The sequence below is a fragment of the Prionailurus bengalensis genome, chromosome B2 (genome assembly GCF_016509475.1).
Source record: "Prionailurus bengalensis isolate Pbe53 chromosome B2, Fcat_Pben_1.1_paternal_pri, whole genome shotgun sequence".
Lineage (NCBI taxonomy): Eukaryota > Metazoa > Chordata > Mammalia > Carnivora > Felidae > Prionailurus > Prionailurus bengalensis.
The window spans coordinates 21,093,036-21,115,892 of record NC_057349.1 but is presented as its reverse complement, the minus strand read 5'-3'; the positions used below and the strand labels follow the sequence as shown (position 1 = coordinate 21,115,892).

Genomic DNA, 22,857 nt, shown 5'->3' with positions numbered 1-22,857 from the left:
GTGCTAAGAATGCCAGCTAACAAATACAGAAGCTATGACAATACTAGAGAATCATCATTTATAACTCCTAATATAATGACAGATTCACTGAAGTATTGTATCAGTTTGTTGGGGAAGAAGACTCATATGGCTTCAAAGTATCATCCCACAGAGGAAAATGTCCTACAGCGGAGTGATACAGCTCTCTACTTTTACCAAGTGATCAAATTTAGCATTACTAATAGAAGGAGAATTTAAGGTGGGTGTCCTTTATGAGATGTAATAAAGAGGCATACACATCTCCTTGCAAAAATTAAAAAAATCTAATCATAGGGGGAGAAATCTGATAAATCCAGAAAGAGGAACATTCTATGAGATAACTGGCTGAGGCTCCTGACAAAATTCAATGACTTAATTTAAAAAGGAGGGTGTGGGGTGTGCCTGTGTGGCTCAGTCAGTTAAGCATCTGACTTTGGCTCAGGTCACGACCTCGTGGTTTGTGATTTCAAGCCCCACCTCAGGCTCTGTGCTGACAGCTTAGAGCCTGGAGCCTGCTTCGGATTCTCCCCCTCTCCCCTCCTCTCACTCTCTCAAAAATAAATATATGTTAAAAAATTTTTAAAAAGGAGGGTGGGGAGACATTCCAGGTTAAAAGAGACAAGAGCCGATTACAGTTCATGGGTTGAAAAAACTAATCAAATGGCTGTGAAAGGAATTTTGTAGACAATTGGGGAAATTTGAATATAAACTGAACATTAGATGGTTTTACGAAATTATTATTTATCTGAGGTTTAATCATGTATGGTGGTTATGCAGGACAATATCCTTATTCTTAGGAGATGCATACAGACCTATTTGGGGGTTGAAACAGCTGCACCTGACCCTTAAATAATTCTGCAAAATAAGTATGTGAGGTTGTGTGTGTCTGGAGAGAGCGAGAGAACGCAAACGTGGGCAAATGTTAACCAGCTGGAGGACGGCTTTGCAAATTCTCCTTGTACTACTCTTTAAACTTTCTGTAGTTATAAGCCATTAAAAAAAAAAGTTGTTTTTTGTTGAACACGTTGAAAGAGGTTTAGTCAAAAAGACCCAAAGCTCATGCATGCCATCATCAGACTCCTCTGATTCTTTTATTTGCTCCCACTTTCTTCTTCTTAGAGGGGCAGCAGTGGTGGACGGGGCAGCACTTTTGCTGGTGCAACGCCAGCCGCTGGGGCAGGTACACCAGCCCCTACGTTGAGATGAGGTTCCTGATGGTGACACTGGCCAGAAAGGTTCAACATTTAATGAGGGCATCGATCCTATCCTCCGTGACTGCCATCTCATCGTCGTGCAGGATGAGGGCTGAGTAGACGCAGGCGAGTTCCGAGACAGAGGCCAAGCTTCGGGCAAGTGTCCAGTGGGAGCTGCCAGGGGCCTGTACTAGTCGCCGGATTAAGTAAAGGCCTCATCCCAATATGGCCTGGTTTCGTCGGAAGGACGGAGCATCTTAGAGGCAACTGAGCAAAGGGCGACATAAACTTTTTTTTTTTTTTTTTACAATTGTGGGGTCCGGCTGGAATGCAGTTCAGAGAAGCCCCGTCGCAAACGCAACCGGGAGCAATTACCAAGTTGCACCACCGGGAAGAGACCTGGGAACACCTCCCTAAATGACAGCTCTGCTCCTTCCGGGGCCTTTTCCTATAGGCGGTTCCAGTCACGTGGCGGCATGGCCCCGCCCACACCTCCCAGAGGCCCGCGCGCGGGGCGGGCTGTTCTGCCGCTTCTTTCTGGCGGGCCGGGTGCGGCCATGGAGGGCGAGCCGCCTCCTGTGGAGGAGCGGCGGCGGCTGCAGCAGGAGCTTAGCGAGTTCGTGGAGAGCTGCTGCCGGACGCTGGAGGAGGTGACGGCGTCCCTGGGCTGGAGCCTGGATCGGCTGGACCCCGGGGAGGAGGGGGCGGCAGAGGTGAGGGCGGCTTGCGCGCAGGGTCCTTTTGGGGGCTCTCCGCCTGCGGTCTTTTCTGGCGGGGGAGGACTCCGCGTGGGAGCCCCCGCCCGTCTGCAGCGCCGTGGTGGGCGCCCGGGACCCGGCCTGGTGCGCCTCGTCGCCGGCGGGCCTCGGGTGGGGCGCGCGGGAGCCGCCGGAACGACGCGCACCCGCTACCTGTGCGGCGCTCCTAGCGCGGAGCTTGGGTTTGAGGAGGTGAAAATGCGGTGGGTGGGGAGGGGTGGCAGGTCTGGGGTTTACCTAGAAAATAGGGGAGTCGGAGTGCTGCTAGCAGACGTGTTGGCCGTTTGCTTTGTCATCTGTCACATGGATGCCGCAGTTGCACCAGATTCGGCGTCGGGAGAGAGCTTGGGAGTTCAGCTGTCTCTGCCTTAAAGTTGTACGCTTCCGCCTGGGACAGCACCGATTCTAGGATTATTAGAGGATGTCACTAAGAGATGGTGACTAGCAACTCTTTTGAACGTTAAAATTGCTTTTAAAAATGTAGGCACGTGTATGAGAGTGAACAGTCCTGATATTTGGTTATTTTTCATGGGATGGGAGGAACGGAAGCGCTTCACTCGGATAATTCATGATCTCTAATACTCTTTCTGGGTTTACCGAGCTCTAATAATTTCTCCCAGGTTTAAATTACATGACTGACTCCCCAAAGGCAGTTAGAGTATATTTAGTTTACACACAAACAATTCACGTTTCTTAAAGTCCTGGTGGAAATTTTTAAAAGATTTTTTTTAAAGTTTATATAATTGAGAGAGACAGAGACAGCGCGAGTGGGGGAGGGGCAGAGAGGGAGAAAGAGGATCCCAAGCAAGCTCCCCTCTGCCAGTGCAGAGCCCTAAGTGGGGTTAGAACTCACCAAACTGAGATCATGACCTGAGCGGAAACCAGTTGGATGCTTAACTGTCTGAGCCACCCAGGTGCCCCTAAAAAGATCTTTGTTGTTTGTTTAGAGGGGTGTTTGAAGCTGTGAATTCTATTGAGTGGATCCTACCATGCCTTTCCTTACCACTGAAATTTCTAATAACACTTAAATAGCACTTTGCTTATGCTATTTCTTATATAGGTTAGTTACCTCGTTTAATGCTTCTAATTACCCTATGAGGTAGGTACTATTAGCCACATGTTATAGATGAGAAAACAAAGCCAGAGAGGTGGTAATTTGTTGCCTAGGACACACTGCTAGTAAAGGGCGATTGGGATTTTGAACCCAGGCATTCTGGCTCCCGAGAGTCTGTGTGTTTAATTGCCATGCTGCCTCTCTAAAACTTCTTTGTAAAATTCCAAAATTATGACAATTAGCTGTGAGTGTACATCTAAATTTTACTGAGCCAAGGTCTGCTATTCAAGACAGTGACTGGTTTAAAAATCCTGGTACGTGATAGTCATCATTCCTGGAATAGGTGCAGTCCAGATAGTTAATGAAGCCTCACTTTTCTGCAGGAGTGTTTTAATGCTCAAGTACAGTGAACAGTAGTCACAGGTCCTGTTGCAGAGCTTACTGTCTGGGTGTGGTGACGGGGAGTGCAGAGAAATCAGCCTACATTATAATGTGACTCAGTCTGTGACTAGCTGTAGTACAGGTTATTGGAGGCTGTCGTAGGACTGTGGAGGTTTCCTGGATAAGGTGAATTCTCAGCTGATAAAAGTATGCTAAATTAGCTGGGTGAAGCACAGGGGAAGCATCAACAGCAGGGGAAAAGGATGTGACCAGATCAGGAAACCTAAGGTGGTTAAGGATAGGTAAGCATAGGCTATAGAGAAAGAGGGGGGTGATGGTGGGAAGGGTCCAGATCTTAAAGGTCCTTGTGTCAGCCATAGTAAAGAATCTGGATTTTTTTTTTTTTTATGAGCTATGGAAGTATTTTAAGCCATACTATATCATCATATTTGCCATTTAATAAAATAATAATTGCTTACATTTATTGACACTTGCTATGTTCCAGGCTCTGTTTGAATTGTTTTATGTGTATAAACTCGTGTATAACTTATTTAATCTTCGCAATAGATCTGTGACAGAAGTCCCGTTTTACCCATTTTTTAGATGAGGAAACTTAGGCAAAGAAAGGTTAAGTACCTGAACCAAGTTCATGTAATCAGTAAGTAGCAGACCTGGAATTCAAAGTAGCTGCATTGTGGAGAGTGGAAGGGACAACAGATCTGGAAGCAGAGCAGTTAGGCAATGGCTGTTGTAATCCAGAAGAGATAATGATGATGTCCTGAAGTGGGGAAGTGGCAGAGAGGATGGATTATGTGGTAGGATTTCAGAGTTATTTAGTGAAAAGGACTAGGTGATTGATTAGATGTGAGTGATGAGGGAGAAGAGACGGTTTTCTACTTGAGAAAGTGGGACCTTTCACTGAAACTGGGAAACCCAAGAGGAATAGGTTTGGGGGTCAGGAGACCATGAATATAATGAATTTATTTTTGTTATACTGGATTGTTAGTGTTTTTAGTATAAGGTACTCAGGAGAGAATCCAGGTCTAAAGATTTAGATTTTGGGAGTCCTTACTATATACTAGAAATTGAAGCCATGAGATCTTCTAGTAAGTGTATATCAAATGGCACAAAGTCACTGGTTTGACTTACATAAAACATCAGCATTTATAGGGGTACAGGTAGAACAAGGAAGGCATCTTTTTTTTTTTTTAATATTTTAATGTTTATTTATTTTTGAGAGAGAGAGGGAGGGAGGGAGGGAGACATAGAATCTGAAGCAGGCTCCAGGCTCTGAACTGTCAGCACAGAGCCCAATGCGGGGCTCAAACCCAAGAACTATGAGATCCTGACCTGAGCCGAAGTCGGATGTTTAACCGACTGGAGCCACCCAGGTGCCCCAAGGAAGACGTCTTTAGAGGAGACCAAGTAGAAGGAACCAGAGAGGTAGGACATGAAGACTGTATGAGGATGACAGAAATGAACAGTTGGATTGTAACCTTCTAAGAGTTCACATATTTTAAAGAGTCTGACATGTGCTTTGGCTATAGTAGTAAGATGATTGTTAGTAACCTCCTGACTGGTAGTTTGTCTGTAAACAAATCTTTCAAAGGGTTGGGCTTTGAAGGAGTGGAGAGGGGGCTATAAAGGAGAGAGAGATTGAAGGAGGGAGGTTTTTGTTTTTGTTTTTAATGGGCACATACATCACACAGGGGGTTGGGAAAGAGGCCTCCAGAAGAGATGAATGGATAGTACCACTTAATCGAGTAGTAAACTTTTAATGGTATAATCATTTATTTAAATATTATGTACCCCTTTTTTTTGCTTCTATTTCTTTTTTATAGGATGACGTTGTGATATGCCCCTATGATTCCAATCATCACATGCCTAAATCATCTTTAGCAAAGCACATGGTATCTTGTAGATTGAGGAAACTGGGCTATACCAAAGAAGAAGAGGTACCCTATATTTATTATGTATATATGTCATGTAATTCCTACATTAATAAATTTACAGTATTTGGAAGATATAGTGTGAGGTTTTCTGTCAAAATAATAGTTATTTGTGGGGTGGAATGGTACTTGCCTAATTTCGCAGACTTTATTAAGAAATATTTAAATGATATCTTTTGTTCATGTCAAATCTTAAAATAGTCAATTATCTGTTACTCAAGAATACTAACTTTTTTTTGTTTTTACCATTTAGGATAAAATGTATAATTCTGATTTTTTCTATGAGAATGTGAAGATACCTTCAATTACTTTGAGTAAGTATTAATTTAAATATAATTTAAATTTTTTTTTTTTAACGTTTATTTATTTTTGAGACAGAGAGAGACACAGCATGAATGGGGGAGGGGCAGAGAGAGAGGGAGACACAGAATCGGAAGCAGGCTCCAGACTCTGAGCCATCAGCCCAGAGCCTGATGCGGGGCTCGAACTCGCGGACCACGAGATCGTGACCTGAGCTGAAGTCGGACGCTTAACCGACTGAGCCACCCAGGCGCCCCAAATTTAATTATAATTTAAAAATATCTTACTATAGGCATTGATATTTCATTTTTGAATTATCAAAAGAATCGACTTTTTAGTATGCTTGTGATTAAGAAGGACATTTTGTACCTTGAGAGAATGTAGGATTAATTAATGTACAGTGAAAGTAGTTTGCTTAATCTGAAATTTAGAGATGAGGCTTTTATTAATAGGTCATGGAAAGCTTTGTACAGTAAGACAGATACTTTCTTTCTTGGTTATAACAAAAATCTGGCCACAACACAGTTTGCAGACTGAGTATGGAAGTGTGTTCCAGGTGTTAACAGCATAGACAGAGGTTAAAATTTCAGGCTGTAGAATCAGAATGCCCTGATTCAACTCCTGGTTTTGTCACTAATAGATTTGTGACTTTCAGAAAGGTAATTTAACATTTTTGTTGCCTAAATTTCTTCATAAAATGGGGGATGATGATAATAGCACCTTTGTGAGGATTAAATGATATATATGTAAAATGCTTAGAAGAGTGCTTGACGCTTAGCTAGAGTCAAGAAATGGTAGCTATTATTGGTTGCTAAAATTTGCAACAACTACTGCAGTATGCCTGATGGTAATGTTTTCTGAACTGCTTGAAGTCTTGTTACTTACTGGGTTCTAGCTAGATCTGAAAGAATTCTGCGTTCAGATTACGTGGGGAGTGATGTGGGTGTTTTGTTCTTAAGATTCTGGGGGCGCCTGGGTGGCTTAGTCGGTTGGGCGGCCGACTTCGGCTCAGGTCATGATCTCACGGTCTGTGGGTTCGAGCCCCGCGTCGGGCTCTGTGCTGACAGCTCAGAGCCTGGAGCCTGTTTCAGATTCTGTGTCTCCCTCTCTCTGACCCTCCCCCGTTCATGCTCTGTCTCTCTCTCTGTCTCAAAAATAAATAAATGTTAAAAAAAATAAAACAAAATAAAAAAAAAAGATTCTGGAAGATTTGTCAATGTGCCCAAAGAGCTTGGATTAGAAACCAATTAGTTAATTTAGTTGTGGACACTGATGATTCATTCTGTGTTTATGGGTGCTTTTTTGACAGATAAGGACTCACAATTCCAGATAATTAAACAAGCTAGAACTGCAGTTGGAAAAGAGGGTGATTGTTATAATCAAAGTAAGTAGCATCATAATTTGAGCTAATTAATAATTCAAACTATTTTTTAAGTACATGTTACTAATTTTTAAGAAAAATCTTGTGCAAACAGTTACATGGGAAAAATTAAGTTTTACATTTAACATTAGGCCAATGTGTTTGGTGTCAGCTTCATTTGTTAGATATTTTCTGCTCAAATATAGCAGAATCCACTGGGCTGCTGTCTTAGCTAGGGTTTCATGGCTTGGAATCACCTAATAGGTGAGATTATCTTGTAGATCATTTTTATTCTAGTTATTTGGTAACTAAATCCCACTGAGATTGTCTAACCCTGAGATTTCTTTCCTTTCTTGAGAATTAGCCCATTGTTAAATGTAAGGATATTGAAACACAATGTAAAAGGAAAGGCTTAGGCTGAAAGAGAATTTGAGAATAAAGCCCAAACACAAGGTTTTCCATACAGGTTCAGAAAGTTTGTGGACCCCTTCATGCCCAGTCCCTTCTTCCAGGGACTTACTTTAGCAGAGACTAGGTTAGAATTTTTAAGTATGAGCTTTTAGGAAATGAAAAGAAAACGAAATCCATCCAAAACATAGAAGTAAATGAGTAGATAGAGCTAATAGATTTCTGAACCTAGATATAACATGTAGCCAAAGCATTACTGGCTCCTTCTTATAAGGGTTTCTGAGTTGTCTTTGAACCTTCTAAAGATAGATTTCTCTGGGCATCTTACCTTTTTTTTCCCTCCCCTCATTTTTCTTTCTAGCTCAATTATATTCATTAGCCCGTAGTTAGGATTTGTTTCTCCCTTGCTGAAGTTCAGTCTTTACCCTTTGTTATAAGCCAATATCTGGACTTGATTTTTTCTTAAGCTGCACTGTGGCTTCAGGAGGAGGAACTCTCTTACCAGTGGTGTATATTACATTGGTTCCATGCAACAGCCAGAAGCACATTTCTTGTATTTCCTGTTTTAAAGCTCCCATTTTTATGTACTTTTTGCCAAATTCTAGAGTTTTTTTTCTTTGAGGGAGACATTTGACTCTTACTTGAAGAGATTACTGAGCTCTGATCAGTCAACCTTTTCTTTTGGCCCTTATTATTGATTCTGTCTCTTACCCCCAGTTTAGTTAACAAACCAATAAAAATGTAGAGGATTTTGCTGTTGTCTTTTTGGAGGGGTTAATAGTTAAAGGCCTTTTTGACTTTAACTAGTCAGATAGATTTGCTGAATTTATTTTAGAGTTGAAAGAGAACTGGAAAATCATCTAATCTGGCATCTGATTTACAGATAAGGAAACAAACCCTATCTGAGAGAAATGATAAGGTTCTGGTGTGTTTGCTCTGAAAGCTCTCAATATTTTATTTTTTTTTTAAAGGGATTCTTTTTTAAAGCTGTTTTATATATTTTGTTTCTCTTTCATAACTAACTTGAGATAATCTGGACAAATACTTTCCCCTCCATATCAGGTGAAGAAATTAGAGACACACAGAAATGGGTTAACACTCCTTTGTTAGATAATAGCAAGTCTTGGTAATAGCAAAGCTGGATTGAGGGCCAAGTTCTGAATTTTGGTACACACTCTGAACTGAGTTACTCTGTTTTCTGTTAGAAAATTTCATTTAGTGAAATTTATGGACTAAGATTCTAGCTGTTGCTCATATATTCATTATTTATTATGTCTATTATAAATAAGTACAAGGTAATCACAGACTTCAAATCTGTACCTACTCACTGCTATTAGTAATGTTCATTGTTTGTTCTAGTTTGTAAGCCTATTTTAAGGAAAGAAACTAGTTGCTTGGCCTGGTACAAATGACAGTTTTCCTGAGGTTTTGTTTCCTTTTCTGTAGTATAAAACTATCTTACAATGTTGTTTAAAGCAATGGAGATAATGAATGCTAAACTAGCACTAGCTCTAATATATGGTAATTTCTATTGTCTAAGCAATTTAATTTCTAAGCACATTAATGTATAGAAAGCCATATTAAGATAATGAAATGGGTGAGAATTTTATATATGTGGGTAATTTAATGTTCTCAAGTTTTTAAATTTATATTAACTAAGTAATAAGGTGGATTAGACATTGAATTTAGTTCTTTACAGAAGCAAAGAATTACTTTGAATAGTTATTTCAGTAGAAGAGTTAAGAGGAACTTTTATTTTGTTTTCACACTCTATTAAATTAAACTGTTAAGAATTTTTCTTAAATGATCTGTAACCCTCTTTTTAAAACTTTTTTTCATCTTGTGTAGAGCTCTGCAGTTTCTCAATAGACATTATTTTTGTGACCCACTTATGTCTTAGACATTTTAAAATCTTACAGCCTAGAACAAGAATCTTTTTTAATATGTTACTGATTTATTTACTTTGAAGGAAGAGTGACTAACATAAGCAAATTTACATTTTCCCATTTAATTAATATTTTGTGTGTCTTGTACTAAGTTGTAAGTTTTTGATAAGTTATATTTATGTTTCCATTTTGTCAGTCATACCAGGTCTCCACTCAGTTTACAGAATTCTCAATTCATGAACTTGTGAAAGCTTGATGCAACCATGAGATGTACTTACCTGTTATCAACCATGAGATGTTAATTTTATAACCAACATGCTAATTTTAATCATAAACAATCATTTTACATTTAGTGGCGTATCTTTTTCTTTCAGTATTATTTGCTGTATTTCAATTTCATGACTATATTTGAATCATGGCCATGATTTGAAGATCAGTGTATTATACTAAACCCTTGAGAGACCTTAGTAGATTGGTTCTAGGCCTAATCTGTTCTTACCACTTGTGTGACTTGGGCAAGTCATTTTACCTCTATGGGCCTTAATTTCTTTATCTCTGATGTTGGAAATTGACTCTGTATGTATTCTTCCTAAAATTCTGAATTTGTATCTTTGAGCCAGTACCTTCTATTAATGTTTAATATTATATATGTCATACGTTTAAGATGCTCTGTGATGGCAAAAGTGACTAAAAAGAAAGAATTAGAGTTACTAAGAAGGTAGATTAGAGTTTCAGTTTGGGTGAAGAAAAACTTCTGGAGACGGACAGAAGTTATGGTTGCAAAACAATGTAATATACTTAATGCCTCTAAGCTGTACACTTAAAAATGGTTAGATGGTAAATTTTATGTTATATATATATTGCTACAGCTTTTAAAAGGCTACTACAAAAAAAAGTAGAGGATCATGGAATTTAATATGATTACAGCACGTCTAGGTGTATTTCTAAATCCTGTAGAAGCTTGTGTTTGAAAAGTTACATTTTATGGAAATGTAAGCTTATTTGTGTTTATCCTTTTTTTTTTTGTCAGAAATATCTATGTTCTGAATTATTTGAATGCAGTTTGTTGTTTAACTTTTCCTGTACTTTTTCTTTTTCAGTAATTGGGGTGAGTATAAAGAGGAATTAGGAACCTGAATGTACTCCTTATTTAAAGATATGCAGTATCCTTTTTGCAAATGATATCCTTTTAAAAGTATCACTCAAATTTCTAAACTTGATCTTAACCACTGTCACAGTATTAGAATCTTTGGAATTTTCGTTGAATTTCAAGGAATTTAAGTATCCATTATCACCATACAGAAATTTAAGATGAATGAAGACAACTCAGAATAATTTAAGGAGGAAATTATATTTCTTTGTCTAAAAATAATAGGCAAAGGTTTATGTGGATCTTGTTTGTAATATATCAGTGTTTTCTAATCTTTGTATTTTTCTCCCAGATTTTTATAAAAGCCTATATTCAAAGGAATTAGGCTTATCAAAGCTAATTCATTTTTATGGTACAAAATTAAATGTTTTCACATCTGCCTTCATAAAAAAGCTTTTCATAGTGTCTACCACAATTATAGTAAAATTGATTGACTTGAAAGGAAACCCTTCTCTACTAATTCAAAACCCTTCGACTAATACAAATGACCCTGTATTGTTATCCGCATCTATTCATGGACTCATATTCAGTGTAGCCCTCCTCCTAATGTAGACAAATGTAAAGTCATCTCTTTTTTGTGTTGTAGTGCTTAGTTGGTAGTTTGCTCTTACTTGAATTTTTCTTTTGCCTCTTTACCTGGGAAGTTAAGGCTAGACTTTATCAAATAAAAGTATCTGGGAAGAGCTACTGATCTTACTTGTTCTGTGAACCAAAGTTATTACTTTAGGGTAGTAGCTCCTATTTATTGTTTGCATCAGTAAATAATGAAGGCTAGAAAGAATTGTGTTAAAACAATTGCTTTATTTACAGTTACCATAAATTTTTATTTCTTTGAGAAAATTTGAATCTCAAAACAAAAATTTTCTTCAATGTTTAATACATCATATCAAGGTATTGTATTTACTTTCTTTCATTAATGAGCAGATTTTAGAAAGTTCTGTGACTGTTGGGGGGGGCAGTGCTCTTAACTCTTTTAAATTAATTTGGTTGTGTCAATATGCTTCCTCTTCCGAAAATTAAAACAAATTTAGTCTCAGTTTTACCTGTCTTTCTCTGGTCTGAGGAAGTTTGGGATTTCTGCTACCTAATTAATTGTGTTTTGGTCCCTGGCTCTAAGTCATTGCAAAAGTAGGGTATATTTTGAATACGGAGCATCTAACTTGATGTCTCATATAAAAAAAGACATTTTTTTACACATTTTTCATATTTCTATAATATATTTTCAGAGGGACTACAACGTGTATTACCTATTAAAAGCATTTTTTCCCAAGCTCTTATGGGAAAAAGCATATAAACAGAAAGAAAGTTACTATTTTTATCATATGGGTAGCCTTTTAAAAATTGTTACCCAGAAGGTTTCCTTATGAGCAAATTATCTCATGGTTATTATTGCTTGCCTTCATGGGATGTGTCTTAACATTGTTGGAGAGAATAGCAAACATCCACAGTACATGCTTTCTGTGGGTATGGCTTTGAGGATAAAGTCACTGTTTATTATTTATCACACAGACGGATATTTTTTATATTTTAGGGATTACTGTGAAAACAATTGTGTTAATGTTGCATTATTACAGCGCATGTTTAAAGATAAAGAGTAAATTTTAAGTTCACAATGCTTCATGTATTGTTTATTCTTGTGGTTTTATTTTTACTAGGGATTTATTCTTCATTACCTGTTGAAGTTCCTCTGAATCACAAACGGTTTGTTTGTGATCTAACACAAGCAGATCGTCTTGCCCTCTATGATTTTGTAATGGAGGAGACGAAGAAAAAGCGCTCGGATTCTCAAATTATTGAAAATGACAGTGATCTCTTTGTAGACTTGGCTGCCAAAGTCAATCAAGGTTTGAGATGAATATTTTATATTTCTTAATTGTCATTTCGCTCTTTGAGTATTACAAAGATTTAGTTGTTAGGCCACTTTGAGTTGAAAGAGGATGATTTTGCATTATCCGATATTCACATATATGTTAAGATATTTACTCAGGGCATGAAATTTTGCTCTCTGTCCTTTGTATTAAGCATATTTTCCTTCTATAAGAATGTCACTTATAGCTGTGCTGGTCTTTTAATCTTTATACCTTAACAATCTTAGGTTCAACTAATGGAGAAAAGGAAGGATATAAAACTTAGTCTATTTGTATAATATGGAGTTTTTAGGATGTTTTTGTATGCATGGAAACATGTTGAAATATTGGATGATTGCGGTCTTTCTTCCTGCTAATTAGTTAAGAATCTAAAAGCTTCCAAGGATATAATAATTTTGTTTTATTCTTTTATTAGATAATAGTCGAAAAAGTCCAAAGTCTTACCTTGAAATCCTAGCAGAAGTGAGAGATTATAAAAGAAGACGCCAGTCCTATAGAGCTAAGAATGTTCACATAACCAAGAAATCATATACTGAGGTAAGCTTTACATAATCTCTTAGAGCTTTGTTGAGAACAGAATGTCCCTTTGATAGTTTTCTAAGTCTGTTCTATGGATTTCCAGAGTTCATAGAGGTTTTTTGAAAGAAAATAGCTTCAAGGTGGCCACCTTGAGATACAAATACCTGATTTGTATTTGCTCCATTATTTTCAGATCCGCTGTACCAGGCAAATAAGTCCTTTTCAAGGTACAAAAATCTTATGTAAAGAGGTTGTACAATCTTAAAAAATACCTACTTTTGAGAAAGCATTGTATCATGATAAGTGCATAGATTTGGCCTTAGACCTGGGTTTGAGTGTTGATTGTACTCTTTATCATTCGCTATTTGACTTGCACAAATTCTTTGAGCTTTTTAAGTTGCAACGTTTTTCATTTTATATATTTTATGTAGATTTTGTGGGGGTGTTATAAGAATTGATTGAGATAATGCATGTAGACACAGAAGTTGGCCAGCAAACAGCCGTTGTCTTTTCCTTACAGAAATTTTAGCATGCTTTTATGTACTCTTCTAAATGTTTGGGCTTAAGAAATGTCTGGTATAAATTATTTATGTATTAATCTCTTGATGTATATCCAAAGTTATTTTCAGAGGTCCTTTAGTGGATGGTCAGAGTTGATGAATTTTTTGGTACATGAATTACCTTGCCCAGACTCTACAAATAATCTCCTTATTGAATCTCTAAATTCTTCCCACATTATTTCTTACTTCTCTCTATGATTTCTAAGACCTTCCATAATCTGACCTTATTTTACCAAGCATTTTCTTTTGCTTTAGTCAAGCATGTCTCTTAAACTCTATCTGATTACACACATTTATTCTTATCTACATGTCCAAATAACATGTTTTCTCACCTGAAATGCTCTTTGTTGTTATTTTAAATCTTGATATAAATTTTAAGGCCTGTTGTTTCCATGAGGTGCTAGTTGACTCAGTCATTTGTTGATTTATTGTTTTAATGCTCTCTGTACCACATAGCTTAGCATTTAATCTTATGCTGTTCTTTGTATAATTAAAGTATATGTTTCAGTCTTATCTCTTCCAGTAGAGGTCTGGGACCTCATCATATTACCTAAGTATTCGTACAGTCTCTCAAATACTTGGTGGTTCGTCAGTTGTTTCTTCTCTGGTCTCAGTACCTTGTAACCAAGTGTAAGTGTTGCTGCTAGTGTTCTTCACAATTTTATGGTTAACCTTTTTGTTTTGTTTTGTTTAAAGTTTATTTATATAAGTAATCTCTGTACCCAACATGGCCCTCAAACTTACGACGACCCAGAGACCAAGAGCCAGCCACACACTTTTGGGACTAAGCTAGATAGGCGCCCCTGTGGTTAACTTTTTATTATGGAAATATTCAAGCATATGCTAAAGTGGGTGGAATAGTCTAATGAACTCTTTTGTCCCTGTCACTCAGCTTCAAAAATTATCAACATTATGGCTTTGTCATTTTCTTTATATCCTCACTTGCTACCTCCTTCCTCCACATTGGTAATTTTGGAAGCAGATCCTAAATACCTTTCATCTGTAAAAACTTCAGTGTTTACAAATCTTTCAGTGATTTATCATATTCCTGGTCATGACTTTTCCAACATTTTATCTATTTCTAGCTTCATTCATGTCCTCTATTATTTTTGTTTGGACTAAACCTGAACTTTGTCAAATTTCAGAAAAAAGTTACCTACTGTAGTTACTGTGCATAACACACTGCTGTTGGGTAGTTAAAGATAAATGGCACACAGACACCACCCTTAAGGAGCTTAGAATAGTTTATACAAGTGGAACAGAGCTTTCAAAATACAGCTTGCATTCAGTACTAAAAGTGAGATCAAAGTATATGGGAGAAAAGAGCGATTATTATTATTATTATTTTTTTTAATTTTTCTTTTTTCAACGTTTATTTATTTTTGGGACAGAGAGAGACAGAGCATGAATGGGGGAGGGGCAGAGAGAGAGGGAGACACAGAATCGGAAACAGGCTCCAGGCTCTGAGCCATCAGCCCAGAGCCTGATGCGGGGCTCGAACTCACGGACCGCGAGATCGTGACCTGGCTGAAGTCGGACGCTTAACCGACTGCGCCACCCAGGCGCCCCAAAGAGCGATTATTTTTAAAAGATAAGATTGGTATGGGCTTCATAGAGAAGATAGCATTTGAAGGAAAGGGAGAAGCAGGAAGGATAAAGAATGTATGTTCATCAGCTCTTTCCTATGGCGAATCTATGCAAGGTTAGGTCTGTGGAAACTGTGTCCAGTAATACTTGGGCTTCACAGAGTTCATGTAGAGCTAGTCAGGGAGTCATGGAGGGCTACTCGGGAAGTGCTGGAGCTAGAATTGGAATTCAGGTGTCTGTGACTCATGTCACTCTCTGGATTGTATTTGGACACATCTAAGATTTTCTCAGGAGAATATGGTGGAGGAGGGGAAGTGGTGGATGAGGATATTCCAGGTGGAAGGGTTAGTGTTCCTAAAAATAAATAGAGGTATAGTTTTTGAGATACCCATTAGTAGTCCAAGATGGCTAGCATTTAGGGTTTCTGAACCTCCAGTAGGAGATAAGGCTGGTTTCAGCTATGTGATGTAGTAAAATCATGAAAGGCTTCAAAGGCTCTATTAAGGAATTTGGGCACTGTTCCATTTTACTTTGGGAGCCACTGAAAGTTTCCTTGAAGTAGGGAGAAACTCAGTCAGAACTGAACTTTTTAGTGTTTGTCTTTGAGATTGCCCCTTGTCCCCTGTACCTTCTTAAAACATTTGCTAATTAGGCATGAGGGAAATGTAACCTTCTATTTTAGTTTCATCTGTGCTTCTCAGTTCACTAGCCCTGTGCTTGATGGCATGGATAAATAGGAAAGAAAGAAACTTCCAAATGGTTCTTACAGGTAACGGGTTTATATTAATCTTATAGGAAAGTATCTGTGAAGTGACTATAATGTTTCATATTTTGTCTCTCATCTTAATTACAAGATTTTTAAAAAGCTTTATTTGTAAATAATCTTAAACATACAAATAAGTTGCAAAACCAAAAATAGTACAAAGAACTCCTAAATATCCTTTACCCTGATCACCTGTTAACATTTTGTCCCATTTGCTTGTCATTTGCACTCTCTCTTAATTTGTATATTTTTCTCTCTCTTGATCTCTGTCTATGCGTTATTTTTTTCTAAACTATTTAAGTTTCATAACCCATGATTTTTTTGTCACTAAATACTTAGTATGTATTTCTTAAAAATAGGGATATTTTTCTTAATCATAAAATAGTAATCAACTAGCAAGTTTAGCAACGATTATAGTACTTTCCTTTTTCTTTTTTAACATTTATTTTTGAGAGAGAGAGTGGGGGAAGGGCAAAGAGACAGGGAGACACAGAATCTGAATCAGGCTCTAGGCTCTGAGCTATCAGTACAGAGCCCGATATGGGGCTTGAACTCATGAACAGTGAGATCATGACCTGAGCCAAAGCCAGCCGCTTAACCGACTGAGCCACCCAGGTGCCCCTATAGTATTTTCATTTACCATTCATGTTGTAATTTGGCCACAGAATTTTTAATATTCTCTAAACTCATATCCCACAGTTCATTCTGTCATAACTCTTAGTAAATATTTGGATGATTGTTAGCAGTGATTTTTCTAGCTTAATTTTTTGAAAAAACTTTATCTGAGACTGGGTGCTTATCTCTCCTAAGGTGATTCGGGATGTCATAAATGTGCACATGGAAGAACTCAGTAGTCATTGGCAGGAAGAACAGGAAAGACCAGAGGATGATGCTGAAAAGTATGTCATGGTGTTTACTGGTGAAAATATTCTCTTTTTAATCTGTTACTTTATAATCATTTGACTAAATTTTAGCATTTCCAAGACCATTAATAACACACTGTAGTTAACTAATATGCTTAAGTTGTTCCATGTTGTCCTTCCTCAAGATTATTATACCAGGGTTTCTCTGTGACGTTGCCCTTTGACAGTTTTGGAGAAACAAATATATTGATGAAATATTAAAACAGTAAAATATTTAAGAGCTATATTTCTTTAACTGTCTTCTCATATGGAATATAAGGTTATACCTATTTTTTTTTAATGTTTGTTTATTATTTGAGAGAAAGAGAGAGTGAGAACGAGCAGGGGAGGGGCAGAGATCAAAGGAGAATCTGAAGCAGGCTCCAGGCTCTGAGCTGTCAACATAGAGCCCGATGTGGGGCTCAAACTCACAAACTGTGAGGTCATGACCTGAGCCAAAGTTGGATGCTTAACCCACTGAGCCATCCAGGTGCCCCAGCTTATACCTATTTATATTGATTCTATTGTTGTTCTGATATAGAATATTCAACTTTAAGCTGGTGTGTCTGTGTGTGTTTGGTGGAGACCAGTGTTTAACTGTTCTGGGACACCTGGGTGGCTCAGTTGGTTAAGCATCCAACTTTGGCTTAGATCATGATCCCAAGGGTCATGAGTTTGAGCCCCGTGTCAGGCTCTGTCAGAGCCTGGAGCCTGCTTCAGATTCTATCTCCCTCTCTTTTGTACCTCCCATACTCATGCTCTGTCTCTGTCTCTCTCAAAAATAAACATTAAAAAAAATTAAAGAATAAAACTGAACTATTCTTTCTGTTTTTCAGGAATGAAGAAAGGCGATCGGCTTCAGTAGATTCACGGCAGTCTGGTGGAAGCTATTTGGATGCTGAGTGTTCACGACATAGAAGGGATCGGAGTAGGAGTCCACATAAAAGAAAAAGAAATAAAGATAAGGATAAAAACTGGGACTCAAGAAGAAGGAAAGAGAGGTGAGTCTAACACTGCATCATCTGATGTTGAACTGTTTACTTTTGAAAAGTAAATAGATCTGTCTGTTGTAGAGTATGTTGAGAAAATGGATTATAAGAGTAAATTACAGTACAGAGAGTAAGTAATTGATGAGAATTCATATCATTTGTCTTACGTTAGTTCAAATAACCACAGCTCTGGTGGCATAGTTCTCTATATGACTGATTGGATGTGGGTTTCCCTCTTTTACTCCTAGTTAGTTTCCTAGTCATGACATATGGAAGTAATGTCTAGGTAGGAGGTTAACTGTCAACAAGGTGTTTGCCTAGATCTCTTTTTTCTGCTCCATCCTCCCTCCTTTTTCTTATTATTTCTTTCTCCTGCTAATTCTTGAGTTAAAGGGTATATAGGGTCAGAGAGAAGATCCAAACTTTAATGTCAAGTCAATTTTGCCCTTGTTAATAACTCTCATAGAATTTGATGGCTAGAAAAATATGAACTAATACTAAAATAATAAATTTAAGTCATTTGTGGTCTATTCCTGTAGTCCAGCTGCCTCTGGGCATCTGCCTGGATCTCACTTTCATCAGGTCTCTAATTGAACATACTTTTTCTCATTCTGCCCCTCTTTTCCCAGCATTCCATATTCTGATTAATGGGATGACCATCATCTATTCACCTAAGCAGAAGTCAAGGATTTATTTTAGTGGCTTCTATTTTATTCCTACCATTTAGTTCCTAATTGCTGTCAGTTTTACCTGAAGATGCTTTACATGCACCTCCTTGTCTCTGTCCTTACTGCTGTCCATCTGGAAAATGATAGTTTTTCCTAATTGTTCTATCTGCTTGTAAGCTTGTCTCATATGGAGACATCCCTACTCTACTGCCAGAGTGAACTTTCACTCTTAAAACTTTTCAGTGTCAAAATTCACATTGTTTAGAATGGCTCTTAAACCCTCCAGGATAAGGGCTCCGCCTACCCATCCTTGTATTTTGCCAAAACCCCATGAAATGCCAAAATTATGCTGTAGCCAGCCTGAATTACTTAGAGTTCCTCATCTATACTGTGCCACATTTGTGCCTTTCTCTGTCAGGTTCTGCTGCCTAATTTTTATTTTTAAAGCCTGCTTGGTGAGCCCTTCCTTGTCCTTTAAGACCCAGCTTAGTCATTTCCATGAAACCTATTCTCACTGAGGCAGAGCTGATCTCTCCCATCGTGTCAGCACTCTGCTTAGCATGTTCTTTTTATTGAACTTATGTTATTACTCTCCCTACTAGACTGAGCTCCTTGAAGGCGGGTTGATGTCTTACTTAGTAACATATGCCCAGTGTTTGTCTAATAATGGCCTCTCAAATGATATCTTTTCTCTCTTCAGGGCCAATAGTGATCAGGAATTAGTAATGCTTATTGGTTCAATAATTTTGCTCATCTCACTGTCATTCATTTCATAGGTTTCAAGCTAGCTGTGATTTTATCCTATTCTTATAAATAAGAAGTATTTGCTTAGTAATCCCTTTTGATTCACATAATGAATGGTATTTTATAATAATTATACACAAATTAACTCTTAGTTATCAGAGTTATTCTTTTACTTCCTTATGGTTTGTTCATGCTTCTTCCATTTGAGTAATTCTTAGCATCTCTGGTCAGTTTTTATTGACTTAAATACATTAGCCTCAAATATAAACATGAAATAATTTTCCTTTAGAGAGGATATATTTAGAGTTTAAATATAAACTGAGTATCAGTAGGAAATACATCCTTCTCAGTAGTGTAGGACTTATCTTTGATATCCACACTTGAGGTGGAATGAATTGTAGGGAGCTGAGATAGGAGCCAGCATAAAAATATCAGACCATTTCTGACTTCAATATTTTATTTGAAATGAATTCTCCCCTTCTCATGAGTGTATATTCAAAATCACCTTTAAAGTGGAACTCCAAAATGCAACTTAAAAAAATCTCATTTTGCTTGTCCCCATGTTAATTTTGTCCCTTGGTTTTAACGTTTAATTTTCTACATTTACTCTTAAACAACTGTTTAGGGGCATCTTGCTGGCTCAGTTGGTAAAGCATGTGAGTCTAGATCTCAGGATCATGAGTTCAAGTTATGTTGAGTGTACAGCTTACTTAATAAAAACAGTGACTGTTTAGTTCTGAATGCATGTTATAACTTGTTCTGAAGTATATTACTAGTGAGTTATCGTTTTAACATTGATATTAAAATGTCCATCATTTGTAATATTTTTTTTTTCCACTCCTGTCATTTCAGGGATGGGGAAAGACACCATAGTCATAAAAGAAGAAAGCAAAAAATATAAATGAGGTATTTGTGCATGTATTAATTATGCTTATGCCATGATAACCAATATGCCAATATTTTAATTACAATTGCTTTGAGTAAAAGAATGTGTTTCTATGACTTGTTTAGTGCTCAGATTATTGATTTTCAGTAAGTACTTATGTTTCTAACCATGAGTACACTATCATGCCCTATAATTTTGTTTCACTTATATTTTAATAGATGATTGCTTCCTATTACTGATTTTGTTTCATTCTTTGTTATAGTTTATGTATCAGAAAATTCTTTAATTAAAGTCAGTACTTAAGCTATATAAATAATACACAAATACATTTGCATTAAAAAAAAATTAAACCTTTCAGTTAGGTTAATGTCCCCTTGGAACACCACCTATAATCCCTGTGGCCACCCCAGGAACTACTATTTACCACTATACTGGTAAATTGTAATAGGGAAAGACGACTTACATATCTGTCAGAAGGGAAATAGCCTGGTTAAATAAAATATGGAATAGTCATGGGATTACTATAGTGGACCTAAAAGAAATAAACTTTATCTAGATTAATATGGATAGATCTCAGAAATATAAGGCTGAGTGAAAATAACAAGCTGAAGAAAGATAGATACAAGTTATATTTATGTACAATATAATACTATACATTTTCTGTGACCATATATGTATGTAAATACATCTTTAAGGGTTTAGAAGAACCCATACCAAATTCATAATAGTGATTATTTGGGGGAGGAGTTATAGATGGGAGAGGTTAGGAGTGAAAACCAGGATTGAGAAAGTGGTCGAAGAAGATTTTAGCTTTATCCATAATACATTAATTTTCAAGAATCAGATGCTTATGTTTCACTTGTTAATTAAAATTAGATTTTAATTAAAATTAAAAATACACTGTATTTTCTTTCATGTAAATCATTTTTATTGAGGTTTACTGCTTCTATAAAATAAAATACATCCGTTTTAAGTGTAAGTTTCATTGACTTTTGACAAACTTTTACCCCTGCCAACAAAATCACCTTAATCAAGATAGAGAACATTTCCATCATCCCCAAAAGTTACCATATGCCCCTTTTACCAGGCAGTTTCTCTGTCCCCCCTCTAGGCAACCACAGACTGGTTCTTGTTGCTGTTGATTAGATGTATCTTTTTTAGAATTCATATAAACAGAATCCTACAATACGTACCTTCTTCTACTCCACGTGTTTTTAGATCAATCCATGTTGTATGCATCAGTCGTCCCTTTCTTTTTCTTAGTATATTCTGTTGTTATGATGGATCACCCAGGTGAGACTTAAGCATTAAATGTTAATCATCTCATGTCTAATAGCAACATCGTGATTCTTGGATACCCAGGATAAAGACTCCAAGGTGGGTTCCAAATAGAAATGAAACTTTAATTATTTCAATAAGTGACTGATAATGACACAAAGGTTGACTGGATTTAGATCAGATTGGCTGTTAGGCTTCAGGTATGAGAAACAACTCTCAGATTTATAAGTTGGAAATCAACTGTTCACTTGCCAATTTGAAGTCTTACTACTGCTGTTGTACTTCATTTCTAAATATATAAAATTCAGATTTAAAAATCTTAAGGATTTTGGCATTATAATGTTGAACCATATAAAATTGCTGCTTTTGTGGGTCAAAACCATTTGAATTACCAGCAATTTTATATATTGTAACTTAATTTATCATTTTGTTTTTCAATATGATTTCATTGATTTTGCTGAGTGGAAGAAACTGAAGAGTAAGATTGAAAGGCATACTTGGGTTTCTGGTAGAAGAGAGAAATAAGTGGAAAGGAGAAGTGGGGTGGTGGGATTGGGGAAAAGTAGGATAGTATGGAAAAATGTAACCAGAGTGCCCGTTTTAGCAGCACATATGCTAAAATTGAAATAATACAGAGAATAATACAGAGAAGATTAGTATGGTTTCTGGGCAAGAATGACACGTAAAATGTAACCAGGGTTCTTTACAGATTTTTAAGTATAATATCAACTACTGCGAACTATCCATTAAAATATAGATGTAGATGATAAGAGGCTTTGTTTGATCCTTGCATGTTTTAATTTTCCATGCTTGCCTCTTTGTGTTTCAGACTCCTTCACTGGATTATGGCTCCTTGAGAGCAGGTTTTACATTTTTATCAATATAACCCCCCCAGTGGTTGTCAATTTATTATCTTAAATTTTGACAAAAGCATTTGCAAGCCCCTGTCATTTAATATCTAATTTTTGATTCATAAAGTACTGATATTAATAATAACTATAACTGTTACCCATTTTACCTGTTTATTTAATCCTATTTCTGATGGTACCTTCTTGCCTACATTTATGATCTACTGGCTATAACAATATTCTCTCCTGAAGTCTTTTAAAAGCACTAAGGATAGCTAACATTTATTGAGCACTCACTATGTAGCAGACTCTGTTTTGCACATACACACACACACACATACACACACACACACACACGGTGTACGTAACATAAAATTGACCATTTTAGCCAATTTTTTATGTTTATTTATTTTGAGAGAGAGAGAGAGAGAGTGTGTGTGTGTGTGTGTGTGTGTGTGTATGAGTGGAAAGAGAGAGAGAGAGTGTGTGTGTGTGTGTGTGTGTGTGTGTGTGTGTGTGTGTGTGGAGGAGAGGCAGAGGGAGAATCCCAAGCAGTCTCTGACAGCCTGTGTGAATGGACCCCATGAACTGTGAGACCATGACTTGTGGCAAAATCAAAGGTCTGACGCTTAACCAACTAAGCCACCCAGTCTCCTCTACCATTTTGGCCATTTTCAAGTGTATAGTTCAGTGGCATTAACATTCATGTTGTCACTGCCATACGTTTCCAGAATGTTTTCATCATCCCAAACTGAAAATCTCTACTCATTAAACAGCAACTCTCCGTT

General features: G+C 37.1%; 1 protein-coding gene and 1 pseudogene across 2 annotated transcripts; both read left to right on the top strand.

Annotated features, from left to right (window-relative positions):
- Nucleotides 1-1,416: 1,416 nt before the first annotated feature.
- SNRNP48 (small nuclear ribonucleoprotein U11/U12 subunit 48) lies at nucleotides 1,417-20,175 on the top strand. 2 transcript variants are annotated; one of them, XM_043590861.1, is made up of 9 exons: nucleotides 1,417-1,861; nucleotides 5,246-5,359; nucleotides 5,607-5,667; nucleotides 6,963-7,037; nucleotides 12,113-12,301; nucleotides 12,741-12,862; nucleotides 16,565-16,653; nucleotides 17,493-17,657; nucleotides 19,910-20,175. In XM_043590861.1, the coding sequence occupies exons 1-9, from the start codon at nucleotides 1,688-1,690 to the stop codon at nucleotides 19,956-19,958; spliced, it is 1,038 nt and encodes a 345-aa protein (XP_043446796.1). In that variant the 5' UTR covers nucleotides 1,417-1,687; the 3' UTR covers nucleotides 19,959-20,175. The 2 variants fall into 2 exon arrangements, with proteins under 2 accessions (XP_043446796.1, XP_043446795.1); XM_043590860.1 differs by having other exon boundaries at nucleotides 1,419-1,924.
- A 1,637-nt stretch (nucleotides 20,176-21,812) lies between these two features.
- Nucleotides 21,813-21,936, top strand: LOC122490687 (annotated as a pseudogene).
- Nucleotides 21,937-22,857: the final 921 nt, after the last annotated feature.

Bases quoted from the DNA above. Each gene is read 5' to 3' on its own strand.
- SNRNP48 (XM_043590860.1), top strand. From the start codon at position 1,688: ATGGCCCCGCCCACACCTCCCAGAGGCCCGCGCGCGGGGCGGGCTGTT. The intron at 16,654-17,492 runs GTATGTCATGGT...TCTGTTTTTCAG, and splicing joins CCAGAGGATGATGCTGAAAA to GAATGAAGAAAGGCGATCGG. The intron at 17,658-19,909 runs GTGAGTCTAACA...CTGTCATTTCAG, and splicing joins TCAAGAAGAAGGAAAGAGAG to GGATGGGGAAAGACACCATA.